Here is a 13263-nt window from a genome sequence, read left to right as displayed (position 1 = left end):
ATAGGGACAGACAGGCAGGAAGGGAGAGAAATGAGAAGCATCAATTCCTCATTGCGGCACCTTAGTTTTCATTGATTGTTTTCTCATATGTGCCTTGACCGGGGGCTACAGCAGAGCAAGTGACCCCTTGCTCAAGCCAGCAACCTTGGGGTTTCGAACCTGGGTCCTCTGCATCCCAGTCCGATGCTCTGTCCACTGTGCCACCCCCTAGTCAGGCCCAATTTACTCCTTTAAGTGGATCCTGCTATGCTCCCTGTCCTCCTCCTGTCCCTCTTTCCCCACCACTGCTCTCAAATCCCTGTCCCTCTCCTATTGCCCTCTATCCATTTCTCCTCTTCCTCCTGGTCTTTATTCTCCTATAACACCCTCTCGTTTTCCTTATTTTTGGCTTACCTGTGCCCCCTGCCTCTCTGTTGTGTGGATATTGTCCCCACGGCCCTTGTCCCTTCACTTTGCAGCTCCCTCCTCCCTCTGTCCTCACCCCCTCCCTTCTCCTGTGAAGATTTTGTCCAGTTTCCTCTCCGTGGGCCTGAGCAGAGGGTATTTCCTGTCTCTTGTAACAGTCACTGAAAGATGCTTGTCTACGCCTCCATGAAGTTCTATCTGATTTAAGCCCTCATTTACTTCCTTCTGACTGTAACCACTCACATGCACTCAGAGTGCTTATTACATCTCTTTCTTCCTCCTCCACTGACTTCGGTCTCCTACCCTCCAGGAAAGGTGCATTTTTAAGAACACAGTTGAAAGCTCAGCAATGAAAACCTACCCGAGGGCCTCAAACTCCAGCAGGGAGGAGTGTGTGGCCCAGCCCCAGGTGCCCTGCTGACACTGAGCTGGGTCCTCACTAGCTTTCTCTATGACCTACTCCCTGAAGACACGTCGAGCTCAGGAGCTTGATTTGGGAGGAGCAAATTGCTTACATTCATTCTGAGCAAGCTTACACACTCCTGACCTTTCCTGCTGGTTTGGAGCATGCAGCCCTTGTGGGCTGGAAAGGGAGTGGAGTGGAGAGGACCAGGTCGTCTGCCTGGGGCTCCAAACTTACGGCTAGAGGGCCCCATTGGAGGACTTTCTAAGTGGTCATTAGCAAATGTGGCAAAATGAGAAAAAGAGTGACAGTAGTGTCAGTTTCTCACTTAACTAAATTTATTCTTTAAGACAATCAAGATTACGTTTTTGTTCTTTTTGAAGTGGTGGGTAGAGTTAAAAGAACTTCCATTTTAATGCAGTGATGAGACAGCTGATGGCAGCTTTTTGGTTTTTATTTTATTAACATTGTTTAAAATACTCTTCCCTTGCAAAAGAAAAAAGTTGGTTATCCTGTGTTGTCTTCCAAATTTGGGGGTGTTTTTGCAAGACAGTGAAATCACAGTGTCTGGAAGCTGCTGCTTTTTCCAATGCAGATATAAACGAAAGCCTCTCGCTTTAAGCCTCTCCGGAAGAGTTCATAGCTGAACTCACCTCCTTGGTGGATGGATGCTGGCATGGAGGCTCAGAGGCGCTGGGGACACAAAGATGGACAGCCTAGACAATGGACATAGTTTGAAATTTGCATGTCTCTGGTGGAGAACAAAGAACTAAACAGACAAACGAAAACTTCAAATTGTGTTAAGTGTTATAAAGTGCATGCGTGCGTTTGTGTGATATCTTGAAAGACCTCTCTGAGAAATGATATCTAAAATGATGACTAAAGGATGAGGGAAAGCTCTTTCCACAAGGTGTGGGGAAGAGCATCCCAGGTAGAGGGAACAGCATACACAGAGGCCCCCAGATGAGAAGGTGATGGCCGTGTTTATGGTCCTAGGAGACACATAGAGTTGGATTGTCAAGAGGAAGGGGATGGTGATTTAAGACAAGCTCAGAAAACTACAAAACACTGATGGCCGGCCTTGTAGGACATGCTAAGGTGATTAGATTTTATTCTAAATGCAATGGGAAGCCATAGACCAGGGGTCCCCAAGCTTTTTACACAGGGGGCCAGTTCACTGTCCCTCAGACCGTTGGAGGGCCGGACTATAAAAAAACTATGAACAAATCCCTATGCACACTGCACATATCTAATTTTAAAGTAAAAAAACAAAACGGGAACAAATACAATATTTAAAATAAAGAACAAGTAAATTTAAATCAACAAACTGACCAGTATTTCAATGGGAACTATGCTCCTCTCACTGACCACCAATGAAAGAGGTGCCCCTTCCAGAAGTGCGGTGGGGGCCGGATAAATGGCCTCAGGGGGCCGCATGAGGCCCGCAGGCCGTAGTTTGGGGACTACGGCCATAGACAGTCTTACTTTAAATTTTATTGTAAAATTTATTTTTAAATAAGGTATATAGTTTAATTTCAATAAACTGCACAATATTAAGGATAAAATTTGTTGAAGTTTGACAAACATATGAACTGGCGTAGCCACTAAAATAGTTACATGAAGTAATATAGCTATAAGGCTAATAGAGGAGATAAAATAAAATCCTAAACCACCAAAAACTTGATTCAAACTAGAAGAAGACAGAAAAGAATTAACAATAGAACAAGTAACAGAGAAGACAACAGATGAATAGCAAAATGGTAGATTTAAACCTGACCATATGGATAATTACTTTAAATGTAAATGGGCAAAACAAAATCCCAATTAAAAATGGAGATTGTCAGACTTGGATAAAAAAGTAAGACCCAACTAGTATGCTGTTTACAAGAGATGTATTTTCAATTTAAAGAGACAGACAGGTTGAAAATAAAAGGATGGAGAAAGATATCCCAGGCAAATACTAGGAATAAGAAAGTTAAGATGAGCATAGTAATACCAAACAAGATAGACTTTAAGATGGGGAATGTTACCGAAAACAAAGAAGGTAATTTCATAATGATAAAAGTGGAGACTCATTAAGAAGACACAAGAATCCTAACTATGTATACATCAGATAACAGAGTTTCTAATACAGGAAGCAAAAATTAACAGAACTAGAGGGAGAAATGGGCTTATCCACAATTTTTGTTGATAATTTTAATGTTTTTCTCTCAGCAACTGAAAGAACAAGTAAGGAGGGGGAAAAATCAGTAGGAATATAGAAGATTTGGAAAATTATGTCACTATTGAAAACGATAAGACTGTAGAGCAAACATTTTCTCAGAAGCATAGGGAATTTTCACGTATCCTGACCAAATTCTGAGCCCTAAAAAAGTTAATAAAGGTCAAATATTTGAAATCATATAGAGTGGAATCTATGCCCACAGTTAAATTAAATTGAAATGAGTAAAAACAAGGTATTATAAACACCCCATTTTTGGAAATTAAATAAAATACTTAAAAATAATCCGTGAATCTAAGAAGAAGTCACAAGTGAAAACAAAGTATTTTGATATAGAGATAACAGTGGCTCTTCTAGAGACTACAATATGCATTCCTCACTTATCAAGACCACCTTGATTTAATAATATACCATTTCATGTACAGCGTACTCTTTTTTCCTATGCTTTGTGCTGCGGTGGTTTACTTCTACATAAGAGATAAATTCACAAGACATTGTTATCATTTTGCTTTAAACAAGAAGTTGTTATAGAATCTAAGGAAATAACTAAAAACTGTATTTTATACATATATTTAAAATATATTTTACCTACATACTTATAATTTCCAGTGCTCTTCCTGCCTGTATATCTGAAATTCTACATTATATTATTTCCCTTCAGCTTGATTAAGAACTTCTTTTAACATTTCTTTTAGTGTGAGCCAAACGACATTGCATTTCTCAGACTTCATCTATCTGAAATGTCTTTATTTTGCCTTTGTTTACTGAGTATAGAATTCCAAGTTTAAGGTTTTTTATTTTATCACTTTAAATGTATCGTTCCATTGTCTTCTGGCTGGCATTGTTTCTGATGACAAGGTAGTTGCCATTTTTATTTTTATTTTCCTGTACGCACCCCCATATCTCCTCCCATTGGCTGCTTTTAACAGTTTTTCTTCATCTTGGGATTCCAGCAGTTTGAGCATATGCTTCTGAGTAACTTTCTTTATATGTTTTCTACTTTGGATTCATGGCGATTCCTGGATCAGTGAGTTGATTTTTCTGATCAAATTGGGGAAAAAAATTCAACTATTATTTAATTTTGTTTTGTTTGTTTGTTTCATTTTCTTTCTCCTGTCTTCATGGAATGCTAATTCCATGTATATTAGACCACTTGATACTGTTCTGCTGGTTATTGGGACTTCGTATGTTTTTTCCAACCTTTATTTTTTTCTTCTGTGCTTTAGTTTGGACAAGGTTTGTTGATCAGTTTTAAAATTCACTGATCCTTTCTTTTCTGCAGTTAATCTAATCCAATAAATTCTCTCTTTTTGAAAATTAGGTTACCATGTTTTCAGTTCTATGGTTTCCTTTTTTCTTTTTAACTTTCCAGGTTGCTCTGGAGATTCCCCATCTCTGTTCTCATTATATCCATTTTCCCTCTGACTCTTTAACATATTTATTACAGTCATTTTCAAGTTCCTGCCTGCTGATTGCAATATTAAGGTTATTTGTGTCTCTGTTCTTATTAAGTAATTTTTGTCTTGGATGTGGGTCCTTCTCCCTTCCCCATCCTTTGCATGAAAGTTTTTACTATGTATTAGACATTGGTGGGAGATAGGTTGAAGAGACTCTTAATTCTGCTATTTGATGAATGGTAAATTTGTTTCTAACTTAGATTATTGATGATTCACCTTGAGCCAATGAAGGCTAGATTTTAAACTCATTAGGGAGGGTTTATTTCAATTATTTCTCTTAGTCCATAGGTGACATAGGTCTTATATGATGTATATCTTAGTTCTGAAACAGAGTTCTTAATCCTAAAGCCTGGCTCTTTCGAAATGTCAGTGGAAACCTGAGGTGTTTCGTTAGTCCCTTCAGCTCGGTGGGATTCAAACGGTGAACCCTGGCTCCTCTGTGGCGGGTGGGAGCTGAGATTTCTGCTCAGCTCTTTCAGTTCCTCCCTGTTGTTTTGCCCCTGGGCTCCGCATAGGCTTCTCTGTGTATATATAATTCAAGGATATGAATTATATATTAATTAACCAAGGATTAATTAACTGAGGATTAACCAAGGATATGAAGAGAATTTATATGCAGATTAAGGGACTTCTTTTTTTCTTTGACTTCTTCCTCTTTTACAAGTGTTCCCCCTTCAGTTTTCAGATATTCTAGGGGTTTTAGGGGTTTCAAACTTGTCCTCTAACTCTTTAGGCAAAGATAACTACAAATTTCTGCTCAAGTTCCAACTGTCCAGCATCAAGTAGACTATCCTCATGAAAGAAGCCAGTTAAACATGATTCTTTTTTTTTTTTCTTTTTTTTTACAGAGACAGAGAGTCAGAGAGAGGGATAGATAAGGACAGACAGACAGGAATGGAGAGAGATGAGAAGCATCAATCATTAGTTTTTCGTTGCGACACCTTAGTTGTTCATTGATTGCTTTCTCATATGTGCCTTGACCATGGGGCTGCAGCAGACCGAGTAACCCCTTGCTCAAGCCAGCGACCTTGGGTCTAAGCTGGTGAGCTTTGCTCAAACCAGATGAGCCTGCGCTCAAGCTGGCGACCTTGGGGTCTCGAACCTGGGTTCTCCGCATCCCAGTCTGATGCTCTATCCACTGCGCCACCACCTGGTCAGGCTAAACATAATTCTTGCCCATTATGGCTACCCCTTTCAAGGATCAAATAACTTACAGTTTACTGCTGGTTTTGGCCATCTACTGTCTTTAAACAACTGTTTTAAATAACTTGTCAATAATTTAAGTGGTTATCTACAGGAGAGTCAGTCTCATATAAGCTACTTTGCTATTATTAGAACCAGAACTCCATGGAGGGTTTTTAAGAAGAGTAATATGACTAGAAAAAAAAAAATGTGTGTGTGTGTGTGTGTGTGTGTGTGTGTGTGTGTGTGTGTGTATTATTTATTTATTTATTTAATTTTTTCCGAAGTGAGAATCGGAGAGGTGATTAGACAGACTCCCGCATGTGCCTGACCAGAATCCACTCAGGAAGCCCTCTAGGGGGCGATGCTCTGCCCATCTGGGGCACTGCTATGTTGCAACCAGAGCATTCTAGCACATGAGACAGAGGCCATGGAGCCATCCTCAGTGCCTGGGCCAACTTTGCTCCAGTGGATCCTTGGCTACAGGAGGGGAAGAAAGAGAGAGAGAAAGAAAGAGAGAAGGGGAGGGGTGGAGAAGCAGATGGGTGCTTCTCCTGTGTGCCCTGGCCGGGAATCAAACCCAGGACTTCCACACACTGGGCCAATGCTCTACTACTGAGCCAACTGGCCAAGGCCTAGACTTATATTTTAAGAAAGTAATTCCAGCAAATGTGTGGTGACCTATAACAGGGGGGCAAGAATGAAGGTAAGAAGACAAATTTAGACTATTATCAGAATCTCATGGTCAGTGATGATTGTTTAGGCAATGACAGAGGACACTGGCCATGACAAGCAGCAGATGAGTCTGAGATGCATTTTTTGCAAGATTTGGTGATGAGTGTGGAATAAGAAAAAGGAGGAGTCAAGGGTGACTCCCAAATTTCTAGTTTGAGCAACTGCGTAATGAAACTATTTACTGAGATAAGTAAGATTGAATAAGGACAGGATTTGGAGTAAAAGTCAAGTTTTTGAATATAAGTCTTAAGATGACAATAAGTTAAATAATTGTCAAGTAAACAGTTGAATTTATAAGTCTGGAGCCCAGGAGAGAGGTCTGATTTAGTAGGTCTGGCTGCTGGAACTTGAGCGAGGTGTATCTCTGTATAGAGGAAAGAAATGCTATCCAGGCGACTGAGAACTGACAAAGGTGAGTTAGAGCTAGATGTTGACTTTCTGAACTCTAGGAGACATGAGAAGCTGACAGTTAGCCTCGCCGTAATTGGGATGTTGTGGGGAGGTTAACTAAGGCTGCTCTTTCTCCTGGATACAGGGCTACCAGGAAGAGAAGGTCCAAGGTGAATGCTGTGGAAGATGTCTGCCTGTGGCTTGTACCATTCAGCTAAGGGGAGGACAGCTCATGACACTGAAGGTGGGAGCCAGTTGAACTCAAGTGTCCCCCTGTGTCACCATCTGATTTCCTATTTTGGGATCTTTTCCTTCAAGAAAGAGGGACTAAGTATGAGTCAATATCAACTCCTTTCTAGATTTGTAGAGAAAAGATGGAGAATGAACAGAAGACAAAGAATTGTCTCTCTGATTTAAAGACCTTGTCACTCTCTTTGACCAGTTGGTGTCTGGCTCCATGATTTGGAGTTGGCTGAAATTTAAGCAATTTTTCCAGCCTGATGTCTGTGAGACTGGAAAGGCAATCAGGGTGAAATGAACTCTGACCCATGAAAGCCAGTATGAAGTGGGGGGCGGGGGGGTTGGGAGGTGACTCCTGGTTCAGATGTAGTTCAGTTATTGATTAGCCTCTTTATGTTTACCTTCCTTATGTCTTAATTCTTTAAGCTTTTAAGTGGTCAGAAGAGTTCAGGGATTCTCTGCCTTTATAGTTAATGAGTTATAAAAGAGTTCCATCTTTTTGTGTGTATTCTGGGTGTGGAGGCTTTATATATACTGTCTCATTCTTGTTCCATAGTTTCCCAAATTGTTTCAGTAACTCTGTGGACTCAAGGTCATGGTTTGAAGTGGCGTTGTAATCCAACACTGTCTTCAAATTTGCCTTCTTTGCTTTCAGCGTGATCAGACGTTCCAGGATGGCTGTGACAGTCACTTCTGCAAGGTCAATGAGAAAGGAGAGTATATCTGGGAGAAGAGGGTCACAGGCTGCCCACCCTTCAATGGACACAAATGTCTGGCCGAGGGAGTGAGTAGCCGAGCGCAGGCCCTGTTTTCCTCTTGACTGTCCCCTCTCTGACTCCAAGAATAGAGTCCCTCTGAGCAGCATGCAGCCCTGCTTGGATCAGTTTCCCAGTGTCCAAGGCAATCTCTGACCTAGTGTAAGAATCAGCGAAAGTACAATATCAAGCCTGATGGAGAGACAACTCTCTGCCCTCGATGATGCTTTTAAAAAATGCCTTTCCTTTGGGGGAGACTGACTGTGTGATCCTGAGTGGGGGGTGGGAGAGAAAACTACTTCCCATTTCCCTGGGAATGTGGATCCTGATGGCTCAGTTGGGAGAGAACTCAGACTCATCCGAATGGTTTCAGCCTGGTCAGGTAGGGTGGTCATTCTTCTCACGTTTGTGGTGGGAAAGCACAGCTTACATCTGGGGACTTACACTCGGGACCATGAGTCCAGAGCCAGGAATTAGCCTGGGAAGTGACCGGAAAACTGACCACTATGTACTATTTGTGACTAATCAGGGACTTTGCTGTTTTCTTAAGGGGAAAATCATGAAAATTCCAGGCACCTGCTGTGACACATGTAAGTACATTACCAAGAGCTTGTCCCCTGAAACCAAGTCCAGGGACTGTTCTTTGGAGTAAGCTTTATTCCAGAAAGATATTTCTTGATCACCGGCCAGTCATTATGTGCAGTCCTGCAGGAATTGCCTCTCCTCCCTGAATGTTCTTAGTCTGCCCCCTGCTCAAATCCCCTTTCCAATGCCTGTGAATCAGTCCTTTGATCCAGTATCTTGACAGAGCAGACACTCCACACACCTCTATTTATTGAGAGCCACGCAGCTATCTCAGAGAGAAGGGGAAGCCACCGCTGGCTGACATCGGACCCATCGTGCTGTGTGGGCCACAGAGAGCATAGAGTCCTCTCCATGATTTAGAAAGCTGGTCTAAGTCTATCAACTACCCACTTCTTCACTCTTGGTCCCTCTTCACCTTGCTGTTATGTTATACTGATTGGTCGTACTGGCTCACAGCAGCAGCTTTGGAAACAGGACTCAACAAGTCTGCCTTTCAGAGGGTGTTCTTATTACACACTCTTGTGTTCATGAACACAATTAACTCTCAGAATCCTAATGTTAATGCTCTAGTCACTGAAGATAGAATTACTTGCTTGGACTAATGTTATGTTTTTAAGTTTAGTTTTGGGATCCTAGGCCCATGTTCATTCTTGGGTGGAGAGAGGAAGAGTGAATACATACATACACATTCAGCGTCCAATCATTCATTCTTTCCTTGACGGCTTCTCTGACAGTCCCTGTAATTGCTGTGACCAAGTTGCAGACTGAGGAAACTCAGTCTAAAAGCATGTCTTTCTGTGATTCCTGTCTGAATGGCTGAAGAATGTGAAGCCAGGAAACGAGCAAAGATGAGTCCTCTCTGGGCACCCTGCACAGGAATTTGGTTAGGAGACTATTATCTGCAAAACTAGCAACCAAGGGTGTCCAGGAGGCCAAGAGACTCCATAGGAAAGTAAGCCAGGCTCAGGGATTTAACTCGGCAGAAAGAATATAGCATGCTGGCCTAAATATGTTTTCCTTATTCATCCTGTTAATGTAGTTGGCAAGCTTTCACTTTAAAATGAAATTAGTTGGAAGCTGGAAGGCAGACTAATATGTAGGAAGGGTTGATTTAGATTAGAAGCCATCCAAAGTTGGAGAGCTCCCAATGTTCAGATGGGGAATGGTGAGCTGCTGTTAAAGCTTAGAGTTCTCTACCGGGCAGGTAGCGTTCAGATCTGACTGTCACTAACACCTGTATGTAAGGAAGCCCACGACAGTGGCCTGCAGGCAGCTATCCCCAAAGAGAGGACTCCACAAGGGCACCGAGGGTCTTCTCGGCCCCCACAGGAGCTGTGAGTGCCCTTTTATGGCCTTGTCAGTGTCCTTTCCTCTTAACCCAAAGGCCAGGATGAATAGATATTAATTATAGTTTTTGGCTACTTCATTGCCCATTAGATGCTGGATACTGTTAAAAGCGTTAAGAGGATTACTGCAGTCATTATGGTGTTTAGAATCTTTAATTATATAAAAGCAAGCCTCATGCATCCACATCACTAAAGCACAGCAAATCTAGGCTCCTCCTGCAATTAAAACTGTACCATTAATTAAGTTAAACCCAGGCATAACTTTCTCTCTCCATATGAAGGACGGGGTGAACGAGGATGACGTAATCCCCTCCGGGTGGCTGGCTTTGATGATTTGGTTCCTGTGCTCCAGCCCCGTGAGAGAATGGGCTGGAGAGGACTCTATAGGACCCCACCAATCCCGGGTCCCATCTCTCACCTGTCCTATAGGCGAGGAGCCCGAGTGCAAGGACATCACTGCCAGGCTGCAGTACGTAAAGGTGGGAAACTGTAAGTCCGAAGAGGAAGTGGACATTCATTACTGTGAGGTAAGGGTCCCTGACTTCAGTGAGGCCTCAGGGGTCTCCTTCTTTGGAGATATCCCCTTAGTTATATTTCAGAAGGATCTGGGAAATTCTCAGGGCGAACTGAAAAGAACTGGAAGCATTTTATGTTAAAGCAAATGTGTGATTGTAGTCACTGGGAACCTTTGACCCCCGGGGGAAAATAACCCAAGGAGCAAACTCAGCCAGTCCCTCAAAGGGAAGGGAGAATTATTTATGGAAGCTTGGGACTGTGCTTCCTGAACATCAATCAAACACACATAGAAATTTGCAGCCAGAGGGGTCTGGGTGTGATGGTACCATAAGGACAGAGGGCGTTTCAGACTCCCCTGAGACCTGCTTTTGCAAATCGCCTTGCTGCTCCCGGTTCTCCCAGGGGAGGCCAGACCTGGCTGGCTTGGAGGAGGGCAGGTGGGGGAAGCAAGCTGCCTCAGAGTTCTCCTCAGTCCCAGCTTCTCCCCCATCACAACGCCCGGCCCCTCTCTGCTCCGCCGCAGGGTAAATGTGCCAGCAAGGCCGTGTACTCCATCGACACGGAGGACGTGCAGGACCAGTGCTCCTGCTGCTCGCCGGCGCGGACGGAGCCCATGCGGGTGCCCTTGCGCTGCACCAACGGCTCCGTCGTCTTCCACGAGGTCCTCAACGCCATGCAGTGCAGGTGCTCCCCCAGGAAGTGCAGCAAGTGAGGCCGCTGCCGCTGCTGCCGCGGACACCTGCCGCCGCCGGCCCACGGCCGGACCGGCCAGAGTGCTGCCCGGTCCTCTGTACGCTCCGCTCTCATGCCCTCCTGGGCCCACAATAAAGGCCAATCTCTCGTCTTGCAAAAGTCTGATGGTTCACTGTGTCTTCCTGGGTGAGATGACAACTGCAGGCTGGGCAAGTTCAGAGGCTGGTTCTGAAGGAGAAAGCGTGGGCTGCACCCACCAGCACTCCCGCCCCGGCTCCGTGGGGAGGCGCTGCCAGCCTCTGGCGAGACGTGGGGCCTCTGCCTCCAGGCGGTGCACAGGGAGGGGCTGGGGTGTGCAGGCCTCCGCCAGACTCGGCCTAGAGGCTGGAAGTAAGCAATTTGCTCAGAAACACTGGGCGGCCCAGTCTCTGAACCCAGGGGCTCTAGGCGGAATGGAGGGGAGGGCCATGGAGCCAGGCTCCCGCTCAAGTGGACATGGCTATCGCCAGTGTGACTGACGTTCAGGAGAAGGGGTCTGGGCAGGTGTGCAAGGGTTTCTCTGAGCCCTTAGCTGACCAAGTTCTTGTGTCCCCCTCTGTGGCCCTGTGGGAGGAGAGGTGCTGAGGACCAAGGGGACTACAGATGGCCTGCTGGCAGGCACAGGAACACGCCCCCCCCCCCCCAGGTCTGCTGTGGCTGGTGAGCCCCAGACTTGAGGGCAGGCCTGGGTTCCACACGAGGCCCTTACTCTCCTGTGTGGTTCAGCTAAGCCTCTTGGTGGTTCTCAGATTTAGTTTCCTCATCTGGGAAACAGGAATGTGAGTCTTGTAGGGTTGGGAGAATTAAATAAGCCTGAAAGTCTGAGGTAACTGTAGCTTGCTCTCTGATAATGTAAGAAGTGACAAGAATAAAAATGGGGACATCAAGCCTGACCTGTGGTGGTGCAGTGGATAAAGCATTGACCTGGAACGCTGAGGTCACCGGTTCAAAACCCTGGGCTTGCCCGGTCAAGGCACATATGTGAGTTGATGTTTCTTGCTCCTCTCTCTCTCTCTCTCCCTCCTCTCAAAAATGAATAAATAAAGTCTTAAAATTTTTTTTAAAAATGGGGACATCAAGGCTCAAAGGGGGAAGAAGTCTCTCCCATCACCGTCAGAGCACAGGGCATTTCCCTTGTGTTGAAGCAGAGGTTGGGCTTCTTTCAGGCTGCGTGCTGGAGGCCACAGCTCACCTGCTCCGGGCGCCCTTTAGTGGAGGGAAAGAGGGGCGGATAGCACTGACCTTCCCCAGCTCCCTAATGGTGCTGTCATTCTCAGAGAGAGATGGTCTTTCTTTAAAATTTATGAAAAACGTTCGCGTATATGTGCTGGCAAGATGGTGGAAAGGCCTTGGGGAGAGAATGAAAGGAAAGTCTGGGTACATGGCAGGAACTGGAGGGAGCATTAATCTTCATTCCAGACCCTTTTAACACAAGACTCAACCCATTGAAAGGATGATGGAGCTGAAGAGGATTTAGACATCATCCAATTTGCTGCCCCTCCCTTGCCCTTTTACTGAGGATGAAGGCAGCTCAGAGGACTCCAGTGACTTGCTAAAGGTCACACAGCTGCTGGGTGGTGGGGCCAGGCTTAGCTCCGGCGCCTTGACACCACTGGGGCAAGAACTCCAGGGCGCTCCACCAGAGCCACACCGTCCCTGCCGTGTCCAGACGCAGTCCTTGCTGTTATGGGAACCAGGCACTGCTGCACTTCCAGGTCTCAACCACTTCCACTACTTCTGGGGGCCGACCTCAAGGGGATACTCAGCACAGGCGAATGGCAAGGATTGTGTTAAACAGGTTTGGTGGGGAGTTTCATAGGGTAGAGGGAAAGAAGAATGAAGTTTTATATAACTGCTCAATAATTCAAAGGCTGTCATCTCTCCATCCATCACCCTACCCCCAATGCCGAGTAGCCTCTGAGGTCTCTATAGGAAACCAGATCCAGGGCCAGGGCATTACCTGTCTCTCTCTGGACTGATCGCCTGACACTCTACCTGGGCTGAGGTGTTATTGGAGGCATCGGCCATAGAGAGACACCACAGAGAGGCTGCCTTCTTCGCTCAAGGTGTCAATTTTCCAACTGCCTGACCGGCCATAGCCTGAATTTCTCCTCCTGTTTACAGATTTGACGATTCACTATTAAGAAAAAAGCAGAATCAGAAAGGCTGCATGCTTTGGTTTTTTTAAAAAATGGCAGGGAACAGTAAAAAGGATGCAGAAAGAGCAAGTGGCGGGGGCAGTGGGTATGTCTGGCAGCCTCCCTGACTGCGCAGGCCTTCCAGGGGCCTGGCCTGC

General features: G+C 45.1%; 1 protein-coding gene across 1 annotated transcript in view; it reads left to right on the top strand.

Annotated features, from left to right (window-relative positions):
- VWF (von Willebrand factor) overlaps positions 1–11081 on the top strand; it is a 140999-nt gene extending 129918 nt beyond the window's left edge. Inside the window, exons 48-52 of the mRNA XM_066357550.1 lie at positions 6939–7037; positions 7689–7817; positions 8339–8378; positions 10149–10246; positions 10759–11081. Coding sequence (XP_066213647.1) covers positions 6939–7037; positions 7689–7817; positions 8339–8378; positions 10149–10246; positions 10759–10947 — 555 coding nt within the window. The 3' untranslated portion in view covers positions 10948–11081. The remainder of the gene's footprint in view (positions 1–6938; positions 7038–7688; positions 7818–8338; positions 8379–10148; positions 10247–10758) is intronic.
- Positions 11082–13263: the final 2182 nt, after the last annotated feature.

The sequence above is a fragment of the Saccopteryx leptura genome, chromosome 1, assembly GCF_036850995.1.
Source record: "Saccopteryx leptura isolate mSacLep1 chromosome 1, mSacLep1_pri_phased_curated, whole genome shotgun sequence".
Lineage (NCBI taxonomy): Eukaryota > Metazoa > Chordata > Mammalia > Chiroptera > Emballonuridae > Saccopteryx > Saccopteryx leptura.
This window is presented reverse-complemented; position numbering and strand designations above follow the sequence as displayed.